The sequence below is a fragment of the Poromitra crassiceps genome, assembly GCF_964638095.1.
Source record: "Poromitra crassiceps genome assembly, chromosome: 7".
NCBI classification, from domain to species: Eukaryota; Metazoa; Chordata; class Actinopteri; order Beryciformes; family Melamphaidae; genus Poromitra; species Poromitra crassiceps.
In genome coordinates, this window is record NC_139628.1 from 20237915 (window position 1) to 20264298 (window position 26384).

Here is a 26384-nt window from a genome sequence, read left to right on the forward strand (position 1 = left end):
CCAAATCTGGCTTCAAACGGCCCAAATTGGGCTTCAAACGGCCCAAATCTCACACGCGTCGGCCCATATCGGCCTGGCCTGCTTGGTATCTAATGCCCGGCCTGAATTATGATCCCAGTCCGCCCCTGTTTTTAACTATATTGATATAACTTTGTGTGTGTGTGTGAGAGAGAGAGACAGGGACGTGTGTGTGTGTGTGTGTGTGTGTGTGTGTGTGTGTGTGTGTGTGTGTGTGAGTGAGAGAGAGTGTGAGAGAAGGGACAGGGCTGTGTGTGTATGTGTCCTGTGTGAGACAGAGTGGGGGTGTATGTGTGAGGAAACAATCATTATGTGTCCAGTGTTCACCCACTACAAAAGAAGTGTGTATTTGATTTTTATGTTTTAGTTTTACATCAAATTAATTAGATGAACTAAATCGTTTACATACTATATTACCAAAGCACACACATACTTGCCAGTTAACTGTCATTACAGTTGGAGGTTACATTAACATGACTATTTTTTCTCAGTCCACATTTCAGCAAACTGTTAATAAAATACATTTTGTTCATTGGCATTTTTTATGCCACATAAAGGTCCGCGATACCGCGATACCGTGAAACCGTGGTATTTTTGTCCAAGGTTATCATACCGTCAAAAAATCATACCGTTGCATCCCTAGTGTCAACTGTTTTGCACTACTCTGTGAAGAAGTCACGTTCACACATGTCAAAACGGCAACTAGCGATATAACCAGCTATAAATTAACTACCGTAAATTCCGGACTATAAGGCGCACCGGTCTATAAGCCGCACCTTCAAAGTTGACTATTTTTTTCTTATATAAGCCGCACCGGTCTATAAGCCGCGGGTGTTTTGATGTTTAATTACCATATGTAAGGCTTCGTGCACAGAGGGGATTGTCGGGAAAGAGATGGCTGTTTGGGGAAGCTCCCATTTATTAACATTTCAACAAAACAAAAGTCAGGTCACTAATCCCCAGACAAAATCACACATTGTGAGATGCTTAAAAATCACCATCGGCGGGAGCTTTACTCCAGATGCTGTGCAGCCAAGAACACAAGTGAAATTCGTTCTCTCGTGACCTGTGGTTCTCAACGTGATGGACGATTCACCTTTCTTGTTAACAGTCCTAGTGAGAGGCAGGTCGAACGTCAAAGGCACTTCATCCATATTTATGATCTGCTCCGGTCCGATGGAATATTCCTTGATCTTTCTTTGTGTGAATTCGCCGAAGTTTGTAATTTTCTCCTGGTAGTCGGGAGGGAGTTGCTGACACAGTCGTCCGCGCCCTGACGGACAGTCCCTTTCGTCTCGGGTTTGTGCATGATCCTTTGCTGCTGCTGCTGCTGTTGTTGTTCCTGTCTCGCTACTGTCTCAGACATGGCTTTCAGGCTCAATCGCCGCCATCGTCGTAACACAGCCAGTTCTCCATCTTTTGAAGCATGATGTTAGATTACAACGAGCTAGTTGTGTGGCTTAGCCTTCCAAAATGTTGCTGTTAGTTTTTTAGAATGTAATACATAGAATTGGGAATGTTACATTCAATTTCATTCAGACTGTCTTTCAGGCTCAATCGCTGCCTTTTTCCCCCCGGAGCGAGGGAGGAGGGAGGGTGTTTTACCGTAGTGGCTGAGAGAGAGTAGTGGCACAGTGCTCCAATCAGGTCGCGAGGCACATTTTTTGCAACATCATCCAATCAGGGTCTCGCTCTCATAATGTCTGTCTTGCTCTCGTTCTGCCTCATACCAACATCCATAGATTTTGGAGGTTCCCGAGTGGCCGTTTGCTGGAAAAATCCATAGATAAGCCGCACCGTTATATAAGCCGCAGGGGGCAAAAAAGGCCAAAAAACGGGAAAAAAGCCGCGGCTTATAGTCCGGAATTTACGGTAGCTATAAATGGATATATGGCTCAAAAAGTTCCAGATTCAGCTTTAGTGGAAAGAGACCACGCCCAAACGCCGTCAGTTCAGTTACAAATACATTTTGTATGGATTTACTTGCATGTCTGTGGATCCACCGCAGCCACGGTGTTTTCTTTGCAGCACAAACAAACGTGCGTGAATCAATGAGACAGAGGGTACTATAATTGGCATGGCAAAACAGCTCAAGGGTACATAGAGTAAGACAAAAATGGTTGCTCTATAGTAACTTGTCTTGTACTGTTTATTTTTGCGTTTAGGGATTCATTCCATCATGAGTTCAGTTGTCATTGGTGTTGGTCTGCTCTGTGTTGTAATTCTCCTCTCTGCCACCAGGGGTCAGTAGGGGCCATCCTAAGCAGGAAGGATGACACGGACTCAGCGACCCTGGTCTGTAAACAGCTAGGTAACTCTCTCTCTTTCACTCTCGCTCTCTCTCTGTGACTGTCTCTCTCTCTATCCACGTCTCTCTCTGTCTCACCGCCACCTTCTTGTTGAACAGTTATGGACAAACACACACACCTCTGTACAGTAAGCTGTTATAAATGGTGTCAGTGCGTTACACTCAGTATTGATCGTCTCTGTGTGGGACAGTAGCGATTCTGAGGTGTCATACAGACTGTGTGCTCTGTGATTGGTTGACGTTGTTGCGTTGTCGCCGGGCAGATCTGACCCACCTGAGCGGGAGGAACGTGGAAGACCTGTCAGGAGGAGAGCTGCAGAGGTTCGCCTGCGCCGTGGTCTGCATCCAGAGGGCTGACATGTGAGCCAGGACACACACACACACACACACACACACACACACACACACACACTGTTGACCTCACACACACTCTTAACGAGCTCTGTCTCTAACGAGCCCCTGTGGTGTGTGTTGTCAAGTTTCATGTTTGACGAGCCGTCCAGTTACCTGGATGTGAAGCAGAGGCTGAAGGCTGCCATCACCATCCGCTCCCTCATCACACCAGACAGGTACCTCTCACATTCTACTGGCCTTTCAAAGTGTTTCTATAAACAGGTGGGAGAGTACATTTCCACATTTAAAGAGCATGGTGCAGGTCGGAGACCACATTGCATCCGATCCAAATTTTTTCAGTTCCCATTCCGATTCCGATACCTGAATTTGGATATCTGCCGATGCCGATATTATTTCCGATACCAGAGCAATTCTTTCTTGAATATACAGTACAGACGCAGGGTTTAGTGCTGACCTAGCAAGCTAACTAGAGACTGAACTAGAGATGGTGAGTTCCCAAACTCCACACAAACCACACATATAAACAGAGAGCTGCCCCTTGTTAGCGCAATATAGTTGTAACTAAGATATTCGATTAAAAAAATATTTTTTTCCAACCACAGATTTAGCAAATACCGTACTTTCCGCACTATAAGGCGCACCCTAATATAAGCCGCAGCAGCTAAATTGCATGTTTGTTACATACATAAGCCGCACCGGACTATAAGCCGCAGGTGTTTTAATGTCTTATCAGCGGAGACCGTTTTAAGTCCTTACCCTCATCGTCGTAACACAGCCAGTTCGCCATCTTTTGAAGCATGATGTTAGATTACAACGAGCTAGTTGTGTGGCTTAGCCTTCCAAAATGTTGCCGTTAGTTTTTTAGAAGTTAATACATAGAATTGGGAACGTTACATTCAATTTCATTCAGACTGTCTTTCTGGCTCAATCGTCGCCATTTTTCCCCCGGAGCGAGGGAGGTTGGGAGGAGGGAGGGTGTTTTACAGTAGTGGCTGAGAGAGCGTAGTGGCACAGTGCTCCAAGCAGGTCGCGAGGCACATTTTTTGCAACATCATCCAATCAGGGTCTGTCTGTCTTGCTCTCGTTCTGTCTCTCGTACCAAAATCCATAGATTTAGGAGGTCCCCTAGTGGCCGTTAGCTGTAAAAATCCATAGATAAGCCGCACCGTTATATAAGCCGCAGGGCCGAAAAATGGGGGAAAAGCCGCGGCTTATAGTCCGAAATTTACGGTACATCAACGAACTTCACATGTGGCCTTAGCTAATCGCTCCCTGCTAACGTGAGCTCCTGTTGCCAAATCTCACCAGAGTGCGTTGCTGAGACAGAGACGTGTTCTTGACTAAATTAAAGTTTGTCCTGATCTGTCTGTCTGAAAAATGCCATTTTAGTGTCAGAATATTCTGGAGATATTGTGGCTTCGGAGAATACGCTACTTTGATGAATATGGGGCGAAATAATCTGTCATCTGAGGTAGTGCTGCACGATTTGGGGAAAAGGTGCGATTAGCGATTAGGGTGGACAATATTGCGATTGCGATTGTGATTGCGATATAATAAACAAGAGTTTTTTTTTTTTTACCTTTATTTATACAGGGGGAGTCTCACTGAGAGCAATGCTCTCTTTTTAAGGAGTGCCCTGTTCACATTCACACACACATTCATACCTGGAAGCTGACCAGTACAACCACAGTCTGATCTGCTGGCCACTGATCAGCTCCACTGGAGCAGTTGGGGTTAAGGCCTTGCTCAAGGGCACCTCAGTGGTGGTAATGAGGGAGGGGCAAGCGCTGCCTTTTCACTTTCCCCACCCAGATTTATCCTGCCAGTCCCTGGGATTGAAGCTCGCTTCTCTAACCGTTGGGCCACCACTGCCACTAGGTATCTAGGGATGTGCCGGCATGAGTTTTTGACGGTATGATAACCTTGGACAAAAATACCACGGTTTCACATATCACAGACTAAAATACATGAAATATGTTACAATTTAAAATATATTAAAACTAAAAAAATAAAACAATTTGAAATTAAATTATCTTTACAAAAAAATAAAACATTTTGAGACATTTGCCTGTCCCAAACATGTAAAAAAGAAACACCAGTCAAATAGAAACTGCACTGTGTTACAGCACATAGAAGATGGCTCAGCAAAGTTGCAAAGTTAGTTACATGTCTGTCCAGCAATACTAATGAATGATACACCCCGTTTATTTATTTTGTAGCGACAGATGGCCTTAAACGCCACACTCACGTGACGCTTCTTGAGAGAGAGAGGTGAGAACGTGCATCTGCAGACTTTTAACGAGGGGACCATGAAGGCGTCATGTGACAGGCTAGTTAGCTAGCCTGGAGGTGATTCTGCCAGTGCTGGCAGCTGCGACAGTGTTTTGCTATCAACCTTGTTAATCTCGTTATATTCTTCATCACAGCGGGTCATCCCCACGGTGTACTTAATCGCGCACTAGTTCTGCATAAGCACCTGCAGCTCTCTCCTTATTTTACTGACGTTCTCACTGATCACACGGCTGTTTACATGCGTTTCTGAACGAACGGCTAGCTAGTTATTAGCATAGCTTGCTGTTAGCGATCATGGATGTTCTCTCTCGCCCTCTCTGTAGATAATATGTACCTTGCTGCACATAACATTACTTATTTGCGGGAGTGCATGGGAGAAGTCTCCCGCTAGTATTGATGCCCAGTGTGATGGCTGAGAAACGTGTGTTTGCTGCGTCGCGTGTAACGTTAGTTTAAAGGAGGCTCTCACACACACACACACACACACTCAAAAAGACGTGAAAAAAATAAAATAATCGCACACTTTTGCGGTTATGCAATCGCACGTGCTGACATCGCGATTGCGATTGCGATTCGATTAATCGTGCAGCACTAATCTGAGGTCACGTTCACTCCAGCCCCAGCACTGTGTCACTGTGTCAGCCCCAGCACTGTGTCACTGTGTCAGCCCCAGCACTGTGTCACTGTGTCAGCCCCAGCAGAAGCTCCAGCATCAAGTGATGTCACAGGTGTGACACGCCCATTTCAAATGCCACCTTTTATTTTCTCCATACGTCTTTTATTTCTTTTCTATTTTTAACCTGCACCACGCTTTTTAACTGAAGATATCAGCTGGGAGTCGGGGCGTAATCTGTGTGTGTGTGTGTGTGTGTGTGTGTGTGTGTGTATGTGTGTGTGTGCGCGCGTGTGTGTGTGTGTGTGTGTAGGTACATCATCGTGGTGGAGCATGACCTCAGTGTGCTGGACTACCTGTCAGACTTCATCTGCTGTCTGTACGGCGTGCCCAGCGCCTACGGAGTCGTCACCATGCCCTTCAGCGTGCGGGAAGGTACGCGCACGCACGCACACACACGCACACGCACACGCACACACACACACACACAGGCCCTGACACACCGGGTCAGTATCTGTGGGTCGAGTCTTTGTGGTGTGTCCCGTGTCGTTGGCTCCTCCTGAAGATGGAGCTTGTTGAATGTGTGTGGGTGAGAGGAATCACTCTGCTTGGTGCTTCAGTCAGTGTAGCTGCTGCTGCTGTAAGATGATCATGACATACCAGAGCAGGGCTCCAGACTCACTCCTCCACTAGTAGCACCAACCAGCTAGGGGTGGGAATCACCAGATGCCCACGATACGATACTAAAACGATACTTGAGTCACGATACGATAGTATTGCGATATTGCCGATATTGCGATATATTGAATATTGCGATATATTGAATATTGCGATATATTGAATATTGCGATATTTCGATATATTGTCTAACTCCTTTTCCTACCTTTTCCTTGACCTCACCGGAAGTATAACATGCAGTGTTTTTTTGTTTTGTTTTGTTTTTGCCCCACATGTTAGGCTACATTATTAAGCTTCTTTGGACTCAATATGCCACTGCAGGTGCGGACTGCAACATCGGGCGCTTTGGGCAGATGCCCAGTGGCCTGGCATGGCATGGCCTGCAAAATATATATATATATATATTTTTTTTTAAATATCGATACTAAATATCGATACTTTTTTAAATATCGATACAATATCGTCAGGCAAAATATCGCGATACCATGGTGTATCAATTTTTTCCCCCACCCCTACAACCAGCACATGATTTGGTGACACCGTTTTGTGTGTGTGTGTGTGTGTGTGTGGTGTGGGGGGGGGGTATTCTTGTATTGGCTTATATTGTCAATATATAGGCTAATAAAGGACTGCTGCGTTTGGCTGTGAACAAAGTGACTGTTGTCTTGTGCAGTGGCTCAGATCTGGTGTGAGGCAGACAGACAACAGGCAGACAAACAGACAAGCAGACAGACAAACAGGCAGGCAGACAAACAGACAAGCAGACAGACAAACAGGCAGGCAGGCAGACAAACAGACAAGCAGACAGACAAACAGGCAGGCAGGCAGACAAGCAGACAGACAAACAGGCAGGCAGGCAGACAAACAGACAAGCAGACAGACAAACAGGCAGGCAGGCAGACAAACAGACAAGCAGACAAGCAGACAGACAAACAGACAGACAAACAGGCAGGCAGGCAGACAAACAGACAAGCAGACAAACAAGCAGACAGACAAACAGACAAGCAGGCAGACAAACAAACAAGCAGGCAGACAAATAGACAAACAGGCAGGCAGACAAATAGACAAACAGACAAGCAGACAGACAAACAGACAAGCAGGCAGACAAACAGACAAGCAGGCAGACAAATAGACAAACAGGCAGGCAGACAAACAGACAAGCAGACAAACAAGCAGACAGACAAACAGACAAGCAGGCAGACAAACAAACAAGCAGGCAGACAAATAGACAAACAGGCAGACAAACAGACAAGCAGACAAACAAGCAGACAGACAAACAGACAAGCAGGCAGACAAATAGACAAACAGGCAGGCAGACAAACAGACAAGCAGACAAACAAGCAGACAGACAAACAGACAAGCAGGCAGACAAACAAACAAGCAGGCAGACAAATAGACAAACAGACAAGCAGACAAACAAGCAGACAAACAAGCAGACAGACAAACAGACAAGCAGGCAGACAAACAAACAAGCAGGCAGACAAATAGACAAACAGGCAGGCAGACAAACAGACAAGCAGGCAGACAAACAAACAAGCAGACAGACAAACAGACAAGCAGGCAGACAAACAAACAAGCAGACAGACAGACAAACAGGCAGACAGACAAACAGGCAGGCAGACAGACAGACAAACAGGCAGGCAGACAGACAAACAGGCAGGCAGACAAACAGACAAGCAGACAAACAAGCAGACAGACAAACAGACAAGCAGGCAGACAAACAAACAAGCAGGCAGACAAATAGACAAACAGGCAGGCAGACAAGCAGACAAACAAACAGACAGACAAACAGACAAGCAGGCAGACAAACAAACAAGCAGACAGACAGACAAACAGGCAGGCAGACAGACAAACATGCAGGCAGACAGACAAACAGGCAGGCAGACAAGCAGGCAGACTGACAAACAGGCAGGCAGACAAACAGACAAGCAGGCAGACAGACAAGCAGGCAGGCAGACAGACAAACAGGCAGGCAGACAGACAAACAGGCAGGCAGACAAGCAGGCAGACTGACAAACAGGCAGGCAGACAAACAGACAAGCAGGCAGACAGACAAGCAGGCAGGCAGACAGGCAGGCGGACAAACAGGCAGGCAGGCAGACAAACAGGCAGACAGGCAGGCGGACAAACATGCAGGCAGACAAACAGGCAGGCAGGCAGACAAACAGGCAGACAGGCAGGCGGACAAACATGCAGGCAGACAAACAGGCAGGCAGACAGACAAACAGGCACTCAGACAAACAGGCAGACAAACAGGCAGGCAGACAGGCAGGAGCGCACGCTCTCACGAGAACACGCAACGCCTATGCAATCCAAATCTGCCTGTTCATCATGTTTATTTGTGTGTTTTTGTATGAAACCTAAATGTATGTTTTTTATGCTACCAATGCCAAGTTGGCCAGGTTTTTTACCTGGTTAAATGTAATGTAAATAATAATAACAATAATAATAATCAAATATAAATTTTTCATATTTGAGCATTATTTTAATTTAGATATTCGAAAATATATTCGAATATAGAATAGTCTTTGACAGCCCTAGTTCAAGTGCAACTTTTTGGCCTCGAAACAGGTGACGTGACGCGATGCAACAGTCTGCCTTGATCGCTGCTAGTTCGTTGACGTTAGTGTGTATGTTGGTCTTTGACGTTAGTGTGTAGGGCTGGCACGGATCACGGATAATCCGTGACCCGTACGGATCAGCCCCCACGGTTCGGAACGCGGTTAAGAACGTCAATGGTCCGCGGACCCCCCCCCCCTTCGTTTCATTCAACGTTTAACGTTAGTGTATGAGAACGCCCAGCGCAGCCAGACACAGACAGGCATAATCATGGCAAGCACAAGTGAGCTTCCTCATCCCTTGTCGCTGCTGTAAAGTCTCTCTGAAGGCTGTGGCTAGTGGCTACTAAAGACAGCGTCACACAAACTTATTTCAACACCTCTGAAAAAGCACAGGAATGCGATCAGCGTGTTGCGCGCTGCACAAGATAACGAGAGCCACAACACACACGCACACGTTTCACAAACACATTATCACCGGACGGTGAAATGTTGCCTTAGGACACATAACAACAAAACAACACGTGGGGCCACTGAGTAGCTTAACGTAGCATCAACGTTATATTTCCAGACTGACCTGGTCTGGTCTGTAGGTCTGTGCCCGTGTCATGTGACTGGTGCAAGCAACAGCCACGAAGTTAGGCATAGCAGTGCCACCTAAAACAGGAAGTTGAGTTGTTCTGCCTTCAGAGTAAAAGCATACATTGGGTCACTTATGAGAAAAAAAATTTTTTTGAGCTGTGCAGGAAAACAAATGGTTAGAGAATTATAATAGTATTAAAAAAATCTAATCGAAAATCTAATTTTGAGAGAAAAAATCTGATATATATATTTTTTTGCTGATCCGAAAAATCTGTGATCCGTGGCTCAAAATCCGTCACGCGATCCGATCCGTGGGTTTTCTGATCCGTGCCAGCCCTATTAGTGTGTATGTTGGTCTTTGACATTAGTGTGTATGTTGGTCTTTTGCACAAACATAACACACACGAGCTTCAGCACCGTCTCTCCAAAATGACTCAATGGTTCAAAGTATCCACTAGTATCATAATAATATAATAATAATCCATCCCTCCATCTTTTCCCATCTTCCTTCCCTCCACCCCTCCTTCTCTCGTTCTCTTTCTTCCTCTCATCACAATTCTTCGACCCCCCCCCCCCCCTCCTCTCCCTCTTCCCACGTCGCCCCCTCCCTGCAGGTATCAACATCTTCCTGGACGGCTACGTACCCACAGAGAACCTGAGGTTTAGAGAAACCTCACTGGTGTTCAAGGTGGCGGAGACGGCCAATGAGGAGGAGGTGAAGAGGCTCAGGCACTACCAGGTCAGCTCTCTTCTTCTACTCTTCTGTCAGTCGAAGAGGTCGCTCCCTCAAATCCAGATTTCAATCATCTCACATATTTTGACAATTGTGGCTGTGAAGAACAGTCTTCATCTATACAGTGATATGACCTAGTTAGCAGGGGCGAGATGTCCATCTGCCTAAATCATATTGAAACACCAAACATCTTCAAAACAAACCAAGATCCAGTGTTTTTTTTTTATTAAAATGTGTAGGATCTCTGTTTTTCTAGTTTAGTCATTTAATCTGATTATTCAGAATGACAAATAGTGAGTAGAGAGCAGGTTACTGGTTCACTCCCAGCAATCCAACCCACAGCTTTTCTGTGATTGGACGGACTGTCTAGCCACTAGGGATGCAGCGGTTTCCGGTTTAAATGTATACCACGGTATCAAAACCACTAAGATTTGCCGTCATACCTTCCCCACGGTATCAGCTGTTTCCCCGAGACAAAGTGCCTAGGGGCCGGTTGCACCAAGTGGTCTTAACTATGCCTGGTCGTAACTCCTACGTCGGTCTTAGTTAAGACCAGTCTTTAGAGTGGATTTACGCCTGTTGCACCAACACGGCTTACGTCTGGTCTTAACTACGCCGGTCGTAGCAATGCGCGTCCATGTGAATTGCCAGGGAATGCACCCTGATTGGATGATGTTGCAAAAATGTGCCTCGCGACCTGCTTGGAGCGTCACTGTGCCACTACGCTCTATCAGCCACTACTGTAAGTGCATCACTACACCCTCCCTCATCCCACCCTCCCTCGCTCCGGGGGGAAAATGGCGGTGATTGAGCCAGACAGACAGTCTGAATGAAATTGAATGTAACGTTCCCAACTCTATGTATTAAATTCTAAAAAATTAACGGCAACATTTGGGAAGGCTAAGCCACACAACTAGTTAGTTATAATCTAACATCGTGCTTCAAAGACGGAGAACTGGCTGTGTTACGACGATGACGGTAAGGACTCAAAAAGGTCTCCGCGGAGATCTCTGTTACAGGCAGGCTCTACAGCTCCTCCTGACCAGGCGTAAGAGTTACGCCTGGTCGTATTGAAAAGAAGGCTTAAGCCATCTTGGTGCAACCGGCGTAGCTGTTAGGTCGTAAAGTTACGACCAACTTAGCTTAAGACCAGTGTAAGACCAGTTGGTGCAACTGGCCCCAGGTCGTTTGCAGAGTGCAGCCTCCCCAGACTAGAGAACAGAAATGAGGAGCTGTCCCTGACTGTGTTTACAACCGTGTGTGATAATGGCTGAAGCAGAACGCAAGAACTCCCCTAAACTTTCCCCCATCTAAAAAGACGAAGTCGGCTGTATGGGAATATTTCGGCTATCAGGGACACAGGGACAGAGGCTGTGTGTGTACTATCATGTGTGAGACAGAGTGGGTAGTAGGGGTGTCAAAAATAATCGATTATAAGATGCATCGCGATGCGGACGTGCACAATTCTGCATCGATTCACAAATATCAAAAATCGATTATAAAAAAATTATATATATTTTAATTAATAATCAAATAAAATATAATGGAAGTACATGCAGTTGTTCATTTGGATCATAATACAATGCAATTCCACGTGCACTTTTATTTTAAAAGTAGCCACACAGTGAGAAAAAAGAAAGTGAGAAAAAATAAATCATGTATTGGGGAAAAAAAAGTGATGCATCGATTGAAGATGCATCGATAATCGTAATCGAATCCTAGCCCTCTGAATCGTAATCGAATCGTGAGGCCAGTGAAGATTCACAGCCCTAGTGGGTAGGGGTGTGTGTGAGTGCATACTATCATGTGTGAGACAGAGTGGGTAGGCGTGTGTGAGTGCAGAAACAAGTATTGGTGTCACGCTACGCGTGTTCGTCCCGTGACGTCACGGTTCGGTGCGTGTAGCTATACGACAAATACGTCAATACACACTCTGTTAATTACGTTCGTCATAATCGTCAATATCCAAATCGTTTGTTTATGAACATTGCACATCAGAAAACATCGACAACTCACCCTCGCACCGTGTATTATTCAGGCTAAATATAGTCCATTTAACTTTCGGACAGCTTTTGCCATCAACAAAGTTGAGTGGAAGCGTCTTGCGCAGTCATTCATTGCAATAGAGACAGTCCGCATGTCTGGGAACGCCCATACAGGCTCTAGGAACGCCCACAATAGACGCTGGGTTAGCCTGGGCCTGGGGGCGGGGTCAGGGTGGGGTAAATTCCCCCGTTCTATCCATTCAGCAAAGTTAGAATTTAGCTGATAGCCCAGCCCAGGCAGACACGATCGGGGGATTTAACCACCGCAGTAAACGCACATCTGAGCAGACGTCATGTGTTCTGCTCTAGAACCCCCAAACCTGTAGTTTAGAGCCGCAGCACCGTCTTTTGGTGAGTCAGCCCATGAGATATATCGGCGGTTTTACCCCACTCGCGCGCCAGCCGTTGAACATTTTGTGGGCGTTCCCAGACATGCGGACTGTCTCTATATTATCTTGTGTGGCTACGCGTCAGTTTGTGTGGCTAACGCGTTCAATGCTATAGCATCAGGTCTTTCTGCTGTCCTTCCTTGTGTCCACATGCCTGTGCTGAAGGTTGGTCGAGTGGTTAACGTTACATGCCAGTTTGATCTGACACAGCCTACATATACAATAGGGGTGGGAATCACCAGATGCCCACGATACGATACTAAAACGATACTTGAGTCACGATACGATAGTATTGCGATATCGCCGATATTGCGATATATTGAATATTGCGATATATTGAATATTGCAATATTTCGATATATTGCGATTTCTTACTTTTTCAACTGCAAATTATGTCCCCAAAGGAAAACTTTGTCAACATCTGGTTTATAAAGGAACAATTTTCCAGTCTGTACTGGACCATAACCATTTTATTGCAGCAACATTGTCAAGTAGACAGACCAACAACTTTCATAAAGTCATGTCATAGTTGCATGCAGCTGACAAACTGAACTGTTTGTTACAGTCTACTTACAGTCCATCTTAACTGGATGTGTGTGTGGACTACTGTACTTAGGTAGTTTATGAACAATGCAACTTCACTTCACTTGCACAAAACATCTTGTGCAGCCCATTCAGTAACTGGGGAAATGTAAATTACTGTTATGACACAACTGTTACTGTTAAAACAAAATGAAAATATGCTACCGTTTGTTTACTGCTGGCCTTGGAACTAAAGTTTATAGCAGCCCGGTGGCCTGGCATGGCATGGCCTGCAATATATATATATATATATATATTTTTTTTTGCTATATCGATACAATATCGTCAGGCAAAATATCGCGATACTATGGTGTATCGATTTTTTCCCCCACCCCTAAAATACAACCATATTTTCATTTACTGGATCAAATACTGTCAAACTGCGCTTTTTGTATGTCTTCCGCTCCTTTGACTCCGCCTGGTTTGTTTACATTACTTTAGATCTGGGCATTAGAGGAGGGGGTCTCTGGTGGCTGGTAAAGACGCAGCAGTTCCCGCCCATATTGTTGTTATGATAATTTAATTATTAGTTTAACCGACTAGTATTTTGGTGCCGACTAGCGAGGGTAGCGGACATTTAAACGTTTAAGCCAGTGGTTCTCAAATGGGGGTCCGGGGCACTTTGCCAGGGGGTCCGCGAAAAGTTTTCAGGAAAATAAAACTAAAAACGTTTTTGTGTGTGTGTGTGCAAAAGCTTCATAGTTCAACGAAAATATTTTATGCTTTATTAAATCTAAAATGCTTCATGGATTACATTCTAATCTAACAAACCTATCAATTTAAAAGTCAAGCACGTTACCGCGGAAACAATTAAGCTTAGCCCAAAATCACAAATCAGAATGAGGGGGTCCCAGATATATTTTCTATCTTGTAAGGGGTCCTTGGCTGAAACACATTTTAGAACCTCTGGTTTAAGCGACTAGTTGCCTGCATCCCAAGCAAGAGAGTCTCACTGTTAGTGTTTACTGGTTTAATTAATGCACTACAGGGCCATGCTGTACCAATTTATGACACTAGGTGGAGCACTGGTACTGTCTTTTCAAAATCAATGCCACAGGTTCAAAATAAATGAAAACAAACCTAACCCTATGCATTTGGGATTTTTCTGTTGCTTTTTTCCCCGTTGTACCGAACCGTGACTTCTGTGTACCGTGACACCCCTAGTGTCCAGTGTCCAGTATTTTACAAAAGAGAAACATTTATTTGATATTATTATTATGATGTTTTAGTTTTACATAAAATTAATTAGTTGAACTAAATTATTTACATTTATAAGTAAGAATAGTACTTTATTATTACCAAAGCAGACACATAACAGTATTAGCAACAGTTAACTGTCATTACAGATGTACATTACATTAAAGTCGAACCGAACCTGTTCGTCACGTGCGTCGCAGTCTTTCAGACTGAAAACATAATTTGTCTGAGATGACAAGTTGAGAGGCGGGTCATAGTATCATGTTGATGATTTGATTTGACAATTCTGTCGACTGGCTTTGGCATTGGTCAATCATGGCGTGTTCCACCCCCAAATCGAGTGGGATTCAGCGTGTTGTCGTGCTACGCGAGTGGGATCCACGGAGTACCAGGCAGCCAGCTGCTTCGTGCGGAGCGAGCGGACAATCCGATGCATGGGTGCTGCCCGCCCGCCTAGAATCTCTGAGGGCAGACCCCTGACAACCACGCTCTCAAGCGCGCGCCTTTTACGCTATTTCTGTAAATACAATATCCCTGGAATGCGCGTTTTAATAAGCCAGTTACATTTCTTTGCATTCTTAGAGATTATAGTTTTAGTTTTTTGTTCATGTTTCTAACAATTGGCCAAGTTAGTAGTTAGTTTATGGGATAGGAATTCTGCCAGATGACAGGCACTAGGTGCCATTTACTACTTCATTTGGAAGAGAAAATTATCCTGAAATTAAGATTTGATTGACAGCTGCATGTCGTGATATGATTGGTTGAAATGGGGTAGAAATTTGATAATACTAGGTGACGTCAGCAAACTGTACATTACTGTTATCAATTAAATCTTGAAAAATGAACTTTTGATGTGAAAAAGTGTGAAAAACTAAAGAAATTAGATTTTTGTGATTTTTTTGCATACATTATTAAATAGGTGCACTGCATACCCAGGTATTTGAACTAAAAGAAAAGAAAAGTAATTTTTGGCGTCAGCTCGACTTTAACACGTCTTTATTTTTTCTCAACCCACAATTCAGCAAACTGTTATTTAAAAATAAAATACCTTTTGTTCAGTGGCATTTTTTATGCCAGATTTTACAACTTACAACACATAAAGCTCCGCGATACCGTGGTATTTTTGTCCAAGGTTATCATACCGTCCAAAACTCATACCGCTGCATCCCTAGTAGCCACGAGCTGCAGGCTGACCTGTCGTTGTTGCTGCAGTATCCAGACATGACGAAGACGTTGGGAGACTTCACCCTGGACATCAAAGAGGGAGAGTTCACCGACTCTGAGATCATGGTCATGCTGGGAGAGAACGGTAAACAGTGTGTGTGTGTGTGTGTGTGTGTGTGAGAGAGAGTGTGTGTATTTGTGTGTGTGAGTGAGTGAGACAGAGAGAGAGAGAGGGTGTGTGAGTGAGTGAGACAGAGAGAGAGAGAGAGAGTGTGTGTGTGTGTGAGAGAGAGAGAGAGAGAGAGTGTGTGTGTGTGTGTGTGTGTGAGTGAGTGACATGTTGGAGTGTGTGAGCGAGATACATACTGTATAAACCCTTTTCCACCAAGGCAGTTTGAGGGCCGGTTCTGGGCCAGTGCCCAATCTGGAACCAGTTCTTTGCATTTCGACAGGCATAGAACTGGCTCTCGGCCAGGAAAACTGCTTCCACAGTGGCACCAACCGTTTGCTGGACGAGAAGAAAAACACGTTTATGTCAGGGCCGAGGCTAACGTCAGGGGCGGAGCTAACATCAGGGGTGGGGGGGGGGGGGGGTGGGATTATCTCTTCTGGATTAATGGAGAGATCATTACATCCTCGTATCTACAATAACATCCAAAATCTGACTAAAACTAAAACAAAGTAGCCTGGTACCTGGTAGTTGCTCACTGCAACTGCGGCCAGCAGCAGGGAGCCATGAGCAGCCAGCAGCAGGGGACAGACAGCCTGAATGGCAATTTTTCTGAAATGCGTGTTAGAACGAGCCAATTACAAAGTCCTTTGCATCTACATTAAACTAAGATATTTCCCTTTTATGGGCTAGCCATGTTAGCCATGTTTCAAAGTATTCAGAGGCCGTAATGACGTGGCTCTCTAGCCAGCTCTAGCCCGTGGATATTAAGCAAACCGGTTCTTAGAAGGTTCACCGTTGAACCAACTTTGAAGCGGCACCAGTCCAGCACCAGCACTAGGTTCCAGTTGGTGGCATGGGGTGTGAGTGAGTGGGTGAGTGAGTGAGAGAGACTGAGGGATTGAGAGATTGTGTGTGAGAGATTGTACATATGCAGTAGGATGGCAGTGTATTTATGTGTGTGTTAATGTGTATTGTTGTGTGTGTGTGTGTGTGTCCAGGCACAGGGAAGACGACCTTCATCAGAATGCTGGCTGGAGGACTCAAACCTGATGGAGGAGGTGAGTTTTGACACACGCACACACACACACTCTCTCTCTCTCTCTCTCTCCGAACACAGACACACGCTGACCCGTCTCTCTCTCTCAGGTGACATTCCCATCCTGAACGTCAGCTACAAGCCTCAGACCATCAGCCCCAAGTTCAAGGTCTGTACTCTTCATCACCACCATCCAGGGACGTGCAGAAAACATTAGAGGGACAGGGGCTCAAATTCTTAAAAGGGCACATCGGTGCAGAAATGCCGCCGTCCGGAGGGCGGCGGCGGAAATTTCAGACAATTTGAAGGCCAATTTAGGGGTATAACTCATTTTAAATATTCAGATTTAGAGGAATATCTCATTTTACGATGATACTACGGAAAAATAACTCCACAAACTGAATAATAACTGTGCTGCTGTCGTTCAGTCTGCATGTGGCTGAGTGCGCACTGCTGGAGTGGGCGGGGACGGGCCGTCTCGCTCTCAACAGTCAATGGGCAAGCCACGTGCGGTTTTTGGGCTGCTGCCTTCAGGGGCGGCTTAGAAAAACACTGGTCCATGCAGAGGCCTATTAGAAATGGTGCATTCAAGGCCAAGAGAGCTCAGAAAAGGCATTTCACTTTGAATGCTGCCTTCAGTGACGGCATGGAAAGGGCATTTTCCATACAAAGCACCATTAGAAATGCTGCATTCATGGTCAGGAAAGGGCACTTTTTACAGACTGAAAAAAAGGCAGGGGCTCAAGCCCCCTTTGATGTCTATGTGTGCACGTGCCTGCCACCATCATATTCATCACTTCTCTACCTGAGTGAGCTCTCTGCTGACTGTGTGTGTGTGTGCGTGTGTGTGTGTGTGTGTGTGTGTGTGTGTGTGTGTCTCTCCCTCAGGGCAGTGTCAGGGCTCTGCTGCATGAGAAGATCCGGGACGCCTACACACACCCTCAGTTCATCACCGACGTCATGAAGCCCATGCAGATAGAGAGCATCATCGACCAGGACGTATGTAGACACACACACACACACACACACACACACACACATGGATTCTAATAGTGAAAAAAAGACATTCTATGCCAGTGATTCCCAAAGTGTGGGCTGTGTGGAGGTACTGCAGGTCAAAGTGTGGGCTGTGTGGAGGTACTGCAGGTCAAAGTGTGGGCTGTGTGGAGGTACTGCAGGTCAAAGTGTGGGCTGTGTGGAGGTACTGCAGGTGGGCCACCGACATTCCCGATTGTCACGGGAGGCTCGCTATTTTGAACCCTTTCTCCCGCTGTGCTCGCGATTGGTCATTTCTCCCGTTGCTGTCTGTCAGATGCTGCAGTGGGCTGAGATTTAAAGCCACAATGAAGTGGTAGCATGAAACTAGCTGACGTAAGGCAGCGCTTAGCATGAAACTAGCTGACATAAGGCAGCGCTTAGCATGAAACTAGCTGACATAAGGCAGCGCCTAGCATGAAACTAGCTGACATAAGGCAGCGCTTAGCATCAAACTAGCTGACGTAAGGCAGCGCTTAGCATGAAACTAGCTGACGTAAGGCAGCGCTTAGCATGAAACTAGCTGACATAAGGCAGCGCTTAGCATGAAACTAGCTGACATAAGGCAGCGCCTAGCATGAAACTAGCTGACATAAGGCAGCGCTTAGCATGAAACTAGCTAACATAAGGCAGTGCTTAGCATGAAACTAGCTGACATAAGGCAGTGCTTAGCATGAAACTAGCTGACATAAGGCAGTGCTTAGCATGAAACTAGCTGACATAAGGCAGTGCTTAGCATGAAACTAGCTGACATAAGGCAGTGCTTAGCATGAAACTAGCTGACATAAGGCAGTGCTTAGCATGAAACTAGCTGACATAAGGCAGTGCTTAGCATGAAACTAGCTGACATAAGGCAGCGCTTAGCATGAAACTAGGTGACCTAAGGCAGTGCTTAGCATGAAACTAGCTGACCTAAGGCAGTGCTTAGCATGAAACTAGCTGACCTAAGGCAGCGCTTAGCATGAAACTAGCTGACCTAAGGCAGCGCTTAGCATGAAACTAGCTGACCTAAGGCAGCGCTTCCAACCTTTTCGAGTTCGAGGCCCACTTCAAAATATCAAAAATGTTTGTGGCCCACATCTGACTGTAAACAGTACGGAGGCCAAACGTGTTCTCACAGCACTTTTTATTTGAATGATAAAAGGAGCTGTCCATCAGCACCACACTGACATCACAAACTACAAGTGAGGGGCTGTGTGCAGTAGGCTAATTAACAAATAATTCATTATAAATTACAGTGCAGAAATGTGTTCTCATGCATAGTAATAGTAATAATTATTATAGTCATAATAATAAATCACAAAGATTGTAATGTTTTGCAAATGATTTGGTGGCCCACTTGCAATAATTACGCAGCCCACCAGTGGGCCCAGGCCCACAGGTTGGGAATGGCTGACCTAAGGTATCCATTGGTACCAAGCAGAGCATTTGAGCTTTGAGACGGAAAAACCGTCTCAAAGGGGTGCCTTGACCCCTCACCTCAGTATCTGAATGAAAATGGGTTCTATGGGTACCCACAAATCTTCCCTTTACAGATAAAGTAGCATTTTTCACAGCAGGTTTGGGCCATTCACATTAAAAAAAAGTTTTTAATTTTCAATTTTGTAGCCCAAGTTTGAAATGACCATGAAATATTTATGATTAATAAATAAAAATGTAATAAGAAAACCAAGCAGAGACATGTTCTGTTCATGAGATAAGAAGGGAAATACTTGTCTTACTCTTGTGTGTTGTGATTAAAGGGTTTGGTGGACTCTTTTCTGGGGCTGTCCTCGACTCTGCCAGTCGAATCGGATTCCACTGTCCAATACAAATATTCCACTATTCTATAGAGAGCCAAAGTGAAACGTCACTTCCTGCTTCCTGATAAGGTTACTTTATTTATCCTGTTTGAATTGGGCCACGGGGTGCCAACGCAAATTTTGTCAATTTAAAACATAACGTTGCATGTCAAGAAAGTCGCAGTTTGTCGCCAAACTGTTGCACTCTTATAGCCCTTTTTTTCCACTTTTTAAACATTAAAACAACAATGTACTACATGGATAACAACTTGAACAGTTCTTTAGCCTATTTCTCAAAAACGAATAGGCCTAAATAAATCTAAACAAGAATAAATTAACAATTGAAATTTAAGATTGGAATTTAGATGGGGGGGAAACGACTGCTCGACTTGAGGAATCTCCATCGACTCAGGGGGGTCAGGGGTCACTGATGATTCAGGGGTCTCTCCACTGATGATTCAGGGGTCTCTCCACTGATGATTCGGCTTTTAGATTTTGGCAATGGCTGTCTTCTGTCTTTTCCTAACTCATTGAATGGTTAGGACACTTTCCCTGCCTAAAGGATGGTGCAGTGTGTCCTATGCTAATGGAGCTAAGTGAAGTAGCATTCAAGCACCTTTAGAGAATTTGAACAGCTCTCATCATGGCTGCCACTCAGGTACTTCTGGGTCATTTTGCTCAGGAACCTAACTAAGCAAAAAAGACAATCCAAACACGGCCTGGGTCTGAGTCTTTGGTGAACTTGTTTTATTATTTATTTATTTTTGTACTAAAGTCCATGACTGTCTGTCTCTCTCCCCCCTCAGGTGCAGAACCTGTCTGGTGGGGAGTTGCAGAGGGTAGCTCTGACTCTTGTGTCTGTCTCTCTCCCCCTCAGGTGCAGAACCTGTCTGGTGGAGAGATGCAGAGGGTAGCTCTGACTCTTGTGTCTGTCTCTCTCCCCCCTCAGGTGCAGAACCTGTCTGGTGGGGAGTTGCAGAGGGTAGCTCTGACTCTTGTGTCTGTCTCTCTCCCCCCTCAGGTGCAGAACCTGTCTGGTGGAGAGATGCAGAGGGTAGCTCTGACTCTTGTGTCTGTCTCTCTCCCCCCTCAGGTGCAGAACCTGTCTGGTGGAGAGTTGCAGAGGTTAGCTCTGACTCTTGTGTCTGTCTCTCTCCCCCCTCAGGTGCAGAACCTGTCTGGTGGAGAGTTGCAGAGGTTAGCTCTGACTCTGTGTTTGTCTTTCTCCCCCCTCAGGTGCAGAACCTGTCTGGTGGAGAGTTGCAGAGGTTAGCTCTGACTCTGTGTTTGTCTTTCTCCCCCCTCAGGTGCAGAACCTGTCTGGTGGAGAGTTGCAGAGGGTAGCTCTGACTCTTGTGTTTGTCTCTCTCCCCCCTCAGGTGCAGAACCTGTCTGGTGGAGAGTTGCAGAGGGTAGCTCTGACTCTGTGTTTGGGGAAACCAGCTGACGTTTATCTGATCGACGAGCCTTCAGCCTACCTGGACTCTGAACAGCGTCTGATGGCTGCCAGGGTCATCAAGAGGTGCGCATGCACACACACTCACACTCATACACGCGCACACACACACGCACATGCACTCACACTCACAAGTGTCTTTCTTTCACGCTCAAAAATTGCTGTACTTGAAAATCTGTGTTCACAAAAAAAATCCATCTCTCCCTCAATCCTTTCCTTTCATCCCTACATCCCTCACTTCATTTCATCTTTTGCTTTCCTTTGTCCTTCCCTCCCTCCCTACGTCCTTCACTTCCTCTCTTTTTCCTCACTTATTCCCTCCTTCCTTCCAGCTGCTAGACATGTAGATCAATATGTGACTGTGTGTCTGTGTGTGTGTGTGTGTGTGTGCAGGTACATCCTCCATGCTAAGAAGACAGCGTTTGTGGTGGAGCACGACTTCATCATGGCCACCTACCTGGCCGACAGAGTCATCGTGTTCGACGGCACGCCCTCCACCAAGACCGCCGCTAACACGTAACTCACACACACAAACACACACAGACGCACGTACACACAAACACACACACACACACGTACACACAAACACACACACACGCACGTACACACAAACACACACACACGCACGTACACACAAACACACACACACGCACGTACACACAAACACACACACACGCACGTACACACAAACACACACACACGCACGTACACACAAACACACACACACGCACGTACACACAAACACACACAGACGCACAACACGTAACTCACACACACACGCACGTATACACAAACACACACACACGCACGTACACACAAACACACACAGACGCACAACACGTAACTCACACACACACGCACGTATACACAAACACACACACACGTACGTACACACAAACACACACAGACGCACAACACGTAACTCACACACACACGCACGTATACACAAACACACACACACGCACGTATACACAAACACACACAGACGCACACAGACGCACAGCGCCACGAACAACACGTAACTCACACGCACAACACGTAACTCACACACACACGCACCTATACACAAACACACACAGACGCACAACACGTAACTCACACACACACGCACGTATACACAAACACACACAGACGCACAGCGCCACAAACAACACGTAACTCACACACACACGCACGTATACACAAACACACACAGACGCACAACACGTAACTCACACGCACACGCACGTATACACAAACACACACAGACACACAGCGCCACAAACAACACGTAACACACACACACACACACGTATACACAAACACACACAGACGCACAACACATAACTCACACACACACGCACGTATACACAAACACACACAGACGCACAACACGTAACTCACACACACATACACACGTATACACAAACACACACAGACGCACAGCGCCACGAACAACACGTAACATACACACACACGCACGTATACACAGACGCACACAGACGCACAGCGCCACGAACAACACGTAACTCACACACGCACGCATGCACAAACACACACAGACGCACAGCGCCACCAACAACACGTAACTCACACACACACGCACGTATACACAGACGCACAGCGCCACGAACAACACGTAACTCACACTCACTCTAGGGCAGGGGTGGGCAACTATTTTTCATGGGGGGCCACATGAGAAACCCAGATTGTTGCCGGGGGCCGAACAAATATTGTCATGCCGTAACCCATGGATGGGCAACTTTGATGATAGAGAGGGCCACAAAAAAATTTCCTCGCTACCAGATTTTGCTGAGGGCTGAACGGCGCCAGCGTTAAAAATTTGGGGCATTTGAAGCCAGGTTTAGAGGAATAACTCATTTTAAATTAACAATTGTGATGTCATTATTCAGTCTTAACCACCAATATTTGATCCTTTTCCTCACTCACTCCTATGTCACCACCTGCTCTCCCTTCAGGGCTTGAAATTCACTTTTTTCACCACCTGCCAATATGGCTGCTAGATTTTAAAGTTACCAGCCAATTAGAATTTCCACTAGCCGAAATGTTTTTCTTGAAATAAACCAGAATATGAGTGGGTTAATTTAAGCATAAGTATCAGTAAGTGGCCCGGGATTCTCAAAGCCTGTGTTGAGGGTCACGCAAGAACAAAAATGCACTCTTGAAGCTAAATAAATCCAAAACCAACAAGTTAATTATTTAAATTTCTACTTCAATGTAGAACAGTCATTTCTTACACATGAGACTACTTTTAGCCTTTTAGTCATAAATATTATTGAAAGATATTCCATATTCCAGACTGAAATGATATAACAAGAGTATTGCCCAGAATGACATGAACATTTGGACACTTATTCAGCGGGTATATTGCATGTTGCGTTCAAGTGCACTGTAAAAATCTTTTTTTTTTATATTTTGTGTGCAATTCCATCGCGGGCCATATGTTGCCCATGTATGCTCTAGGGGTTGCATAGACTCGGCGACGTTACTGCCACAAGTCGACGCCTACCGGGACACGAGTCGTCACATGGTTTGAGACTTGCCCCGCCCCCTGGCAGCAGCCTCCCAGAGCGAGCAGTAGTAACGTAGCCACCTGCAGACTTGGAGAATGACAAATAAAACAAGTCATGCCACCCCTAAGTCACACACATGGTACGCCTTCCTCCAGGAAAGCAACCCCTAAATCACACACATGGTACGTCCCCCTCCAGGGATGCAACCCCTAAATCACACACATGGTACGTCCCCCTCCAGGGATGCAACCCCTAAATCACACACATGGTACGTCGTCCTCCAGGGATACAACCCCTAAATCACACACATGGTACGCCCTCCTCCAGGGATGCAACCCCTAAATCACACACATGGTACGTCGTCCTCCAGGGATACAACCCCTAAATCACACACATGGTACGTCCTCCTCCAGGGATGCAACCCCTAAATCACACACATGGTACGCCCTCCTCCAGGGATGCAACCCCTAAATCACACACATGGTACGTCGTCCTCCAGGGATACAACCCCTAAATCACACACATGGTACGTCGTCCTCCAGGGATACAACCCCTAAATCACACACATGGTACGTCCCCCTCCAAGGATGCAACCCCTAAATCACACACATGGTACGTCCCCCTCCAGGGATGCAACCCCTAAATCACACACATGGTACGCCCTCCTCCAGGGATACAACCCCTAAATCACACACATGGTACGCCCTCCTCCAGGGATACAACCCCTAAATCACACACATGGTACGCCCTCCTCCAGGGATACAACCCCTAAATCACACACATGGTACGTCCCCCTCCAGGGATGCAACCCCTAAATCACACACATGGTACGCCTTCCTCCAGGAAAGCAACCCCTAAATCACACACATGATACGTCCCCCTCCAGGGATGCAACCCCTAAATCACACATGGTACGTCCCCCTCCAGGGATGCAACCCCTAAATCACACATGGTACGTCCCCCTCCAGGGATGCAACCCCTAAATCACACACATGGTACGTCCTCCTCCAGGGATGCAACCCCTAAATCACACACATGGTACGTCCCCCTCCAGGGATGCAACCCCTAAATCACACACATGGTACGCCTTCCTCCAGGAAAGCAACCCCTAAATCACACACATGATACGTCCCCCTCCAGGGATGCAACCCCTAAATCACACATGGTACGTCCCCCTCCAGGGATGCAACCCCTAAATCACACATGGTACGTCCCCCTCCAGGGATGCAACCCCTAAATCACACATGGTACGTCCCCCTCCAAGGATGCAACCCCTAAATCACACACATGGTACGTCCCCCTCCAGGGATGCAACCCCTAAATCACACACATGGTACGCCCTCCTCCAGGGATACAACCCCTAAATCACACACATGGTACGCCCTCCTCCAGGGATACAACCCCTAAATCACACACATGGTACGTCCTCCTCCAGGGATGCAACCCCTAAATCACACACATGGTACGTCCCCCTCCAGGGATGCAACCCCTAAATCACACATGGTACGTCCCCCTCCAGGGATGCAACCCCTAAATCACACATGGTACGTCCCCCTCCAGGGATGCAACCCCTAAATCACACATGGTACGTCCCCCTCCAGGGATGCAACCCCTAAATCACACATGGTACGTCCCCCTCCAGGGATGCAACCCCTAAATCACACTCATGGTATGCCCTCCTCCAGGGATACAACCCCTAAATCACACACATGGTACGTCCTCCTCCAGGGATGCAACCCCTAAATCACACACATGGTACGCCCTCCTCCAGGGATGCAACCCCTAAATCACACATGGTACGTCCCCCTCCAGGGATGCAACCCCTAAATCACACATGGTACGTCCCCCTCCAGGGATGCAACCCCTAAATCACACACATGGTACGCCCTCCTCCAGGGATACAACCCCTAAATCACACACATGGTACGTCCTCCTCCAGGGATGCAACCCCTAAATCACACACATGGTACGCCCTCCTCCAGGGATGCAACCCCTAAATCACACACATGGTACTAGGGATGGGCATCGAATTTCGAATTTTCGAATAATCGTTGTTATTATCAAGGTCGACTTTTATTATTGAAATTCGAAATTCGAAAAAAAAAAAAAAAAAACTTTTTTTTTTTTTTTTGAGTGAAATGTTGCATTGTCTCCCCTGATTCTAAGTACCGTATAGTCAAATTGCTTGGTTTGAGCAAGTAAAACAATTTTTATAAGCATTTTAAGCAAGGTTTATGGAAAAATGAATGGCGGATTAAATCCCATGAAGAGGGAGAGGGGGTGACTTTGGCACCCCTTTGGCACTCAGACCTGAGCCTACTAAATATTTAATGAACCACTCATGATTGTCAAAACTGTTTTTTATTTTCGAAAATGTCAATGTCATGTAACATGTTCTTTACTTCAGTGGTGCAATGCTTGTTTGAGCTAAAAATCCACAGCAGAAGCTTTTCATATTAATTAATAAAGCCGTAGACTTAGAATCAGGGGAGACAATGCAACATTTCACTCACAAATTTTTTTTTTTTTTTTTTTTTTTTTTTTTTTTTTTTTTTTTTACATTTTTTTTTTTTTAACATTTTTTTTTTTTCTTTTCGAATTTCGAATTAAATTCGAATTTGGCCAGCGAATTTCGAATAGTGTTTTTGCTAGAAATGCCCATCCCTACATGGTACGTCCTCCTCCAGGGATACAACCCCTAAATCACACACATGGTACGCCCTCCTCCAGGGATGCAACCCCTAAATCACACACATGGTACGCCCTCCTCCAGGGATACAACCCCTAAATCACACACATGGTACGTCCTCCTCCAGGGATGCAACCCCTAAATCACACACATGGTACGCCCTCCTCCAGGGATACAACCCCTAAATCA

The 26384-nt window shown here is 45.9% G+C and overlaps 1 protein-coding gene across 1 annotated transcript in view; it reads left to right on the forward strand.

Annotated features, from left to right (window-relative positions):
* LOC310779304 (ATP-binding cassette sub-family E member 1-like) overlaps nucleotides 1–26384 on the forward strand; it is a 39292-nt gene that overhangs the window by 10284 nt on the left and 2624 nt on the right. The window contains exons 6-16 of the mRNA XM_083639836.1: nucleotides 2260–2329; nucleotides 2590–2686; nucleotides 2806–2895; nucleotides 5899–6020; nucleotides 10018–10142; nucleotides 15562–15658; nucleotides 16684–16743; nucleotides 16832–16890; nucleotides 17610–17720; nucleotides 20917–21059; nucleotides 21387–21509. Coding sequence (XP_083495962.1) covers nucleotides 2260–2329; nucleotides 2590–2686; nucleotides 2806–2895; nucleotides 5899–6020; nucleotides 10018–10142; nucleotides 15562–15658; nucleotides 16684–16743; nucleotides 16832–16890; nucleotides 17610–17720; nucleotides 20917–21059; nucleotides 21387–21509 — 1097 coding nt within the window. The remainder of the gene's footprint in view (nucleotides 1–2259; nucleotides 2330–2589; nucleotides 2687–2805; nucleotides 2896–5898; nucleotides 6021–10017; nucleotides 10143–15561; nucleotides 15659–16683; nucleotides 16744–16831; nucleotides 16891–17609; nucleotides 17721–20916; nucleotides 21060–21386; nucleotides 21510–26384) is intronic.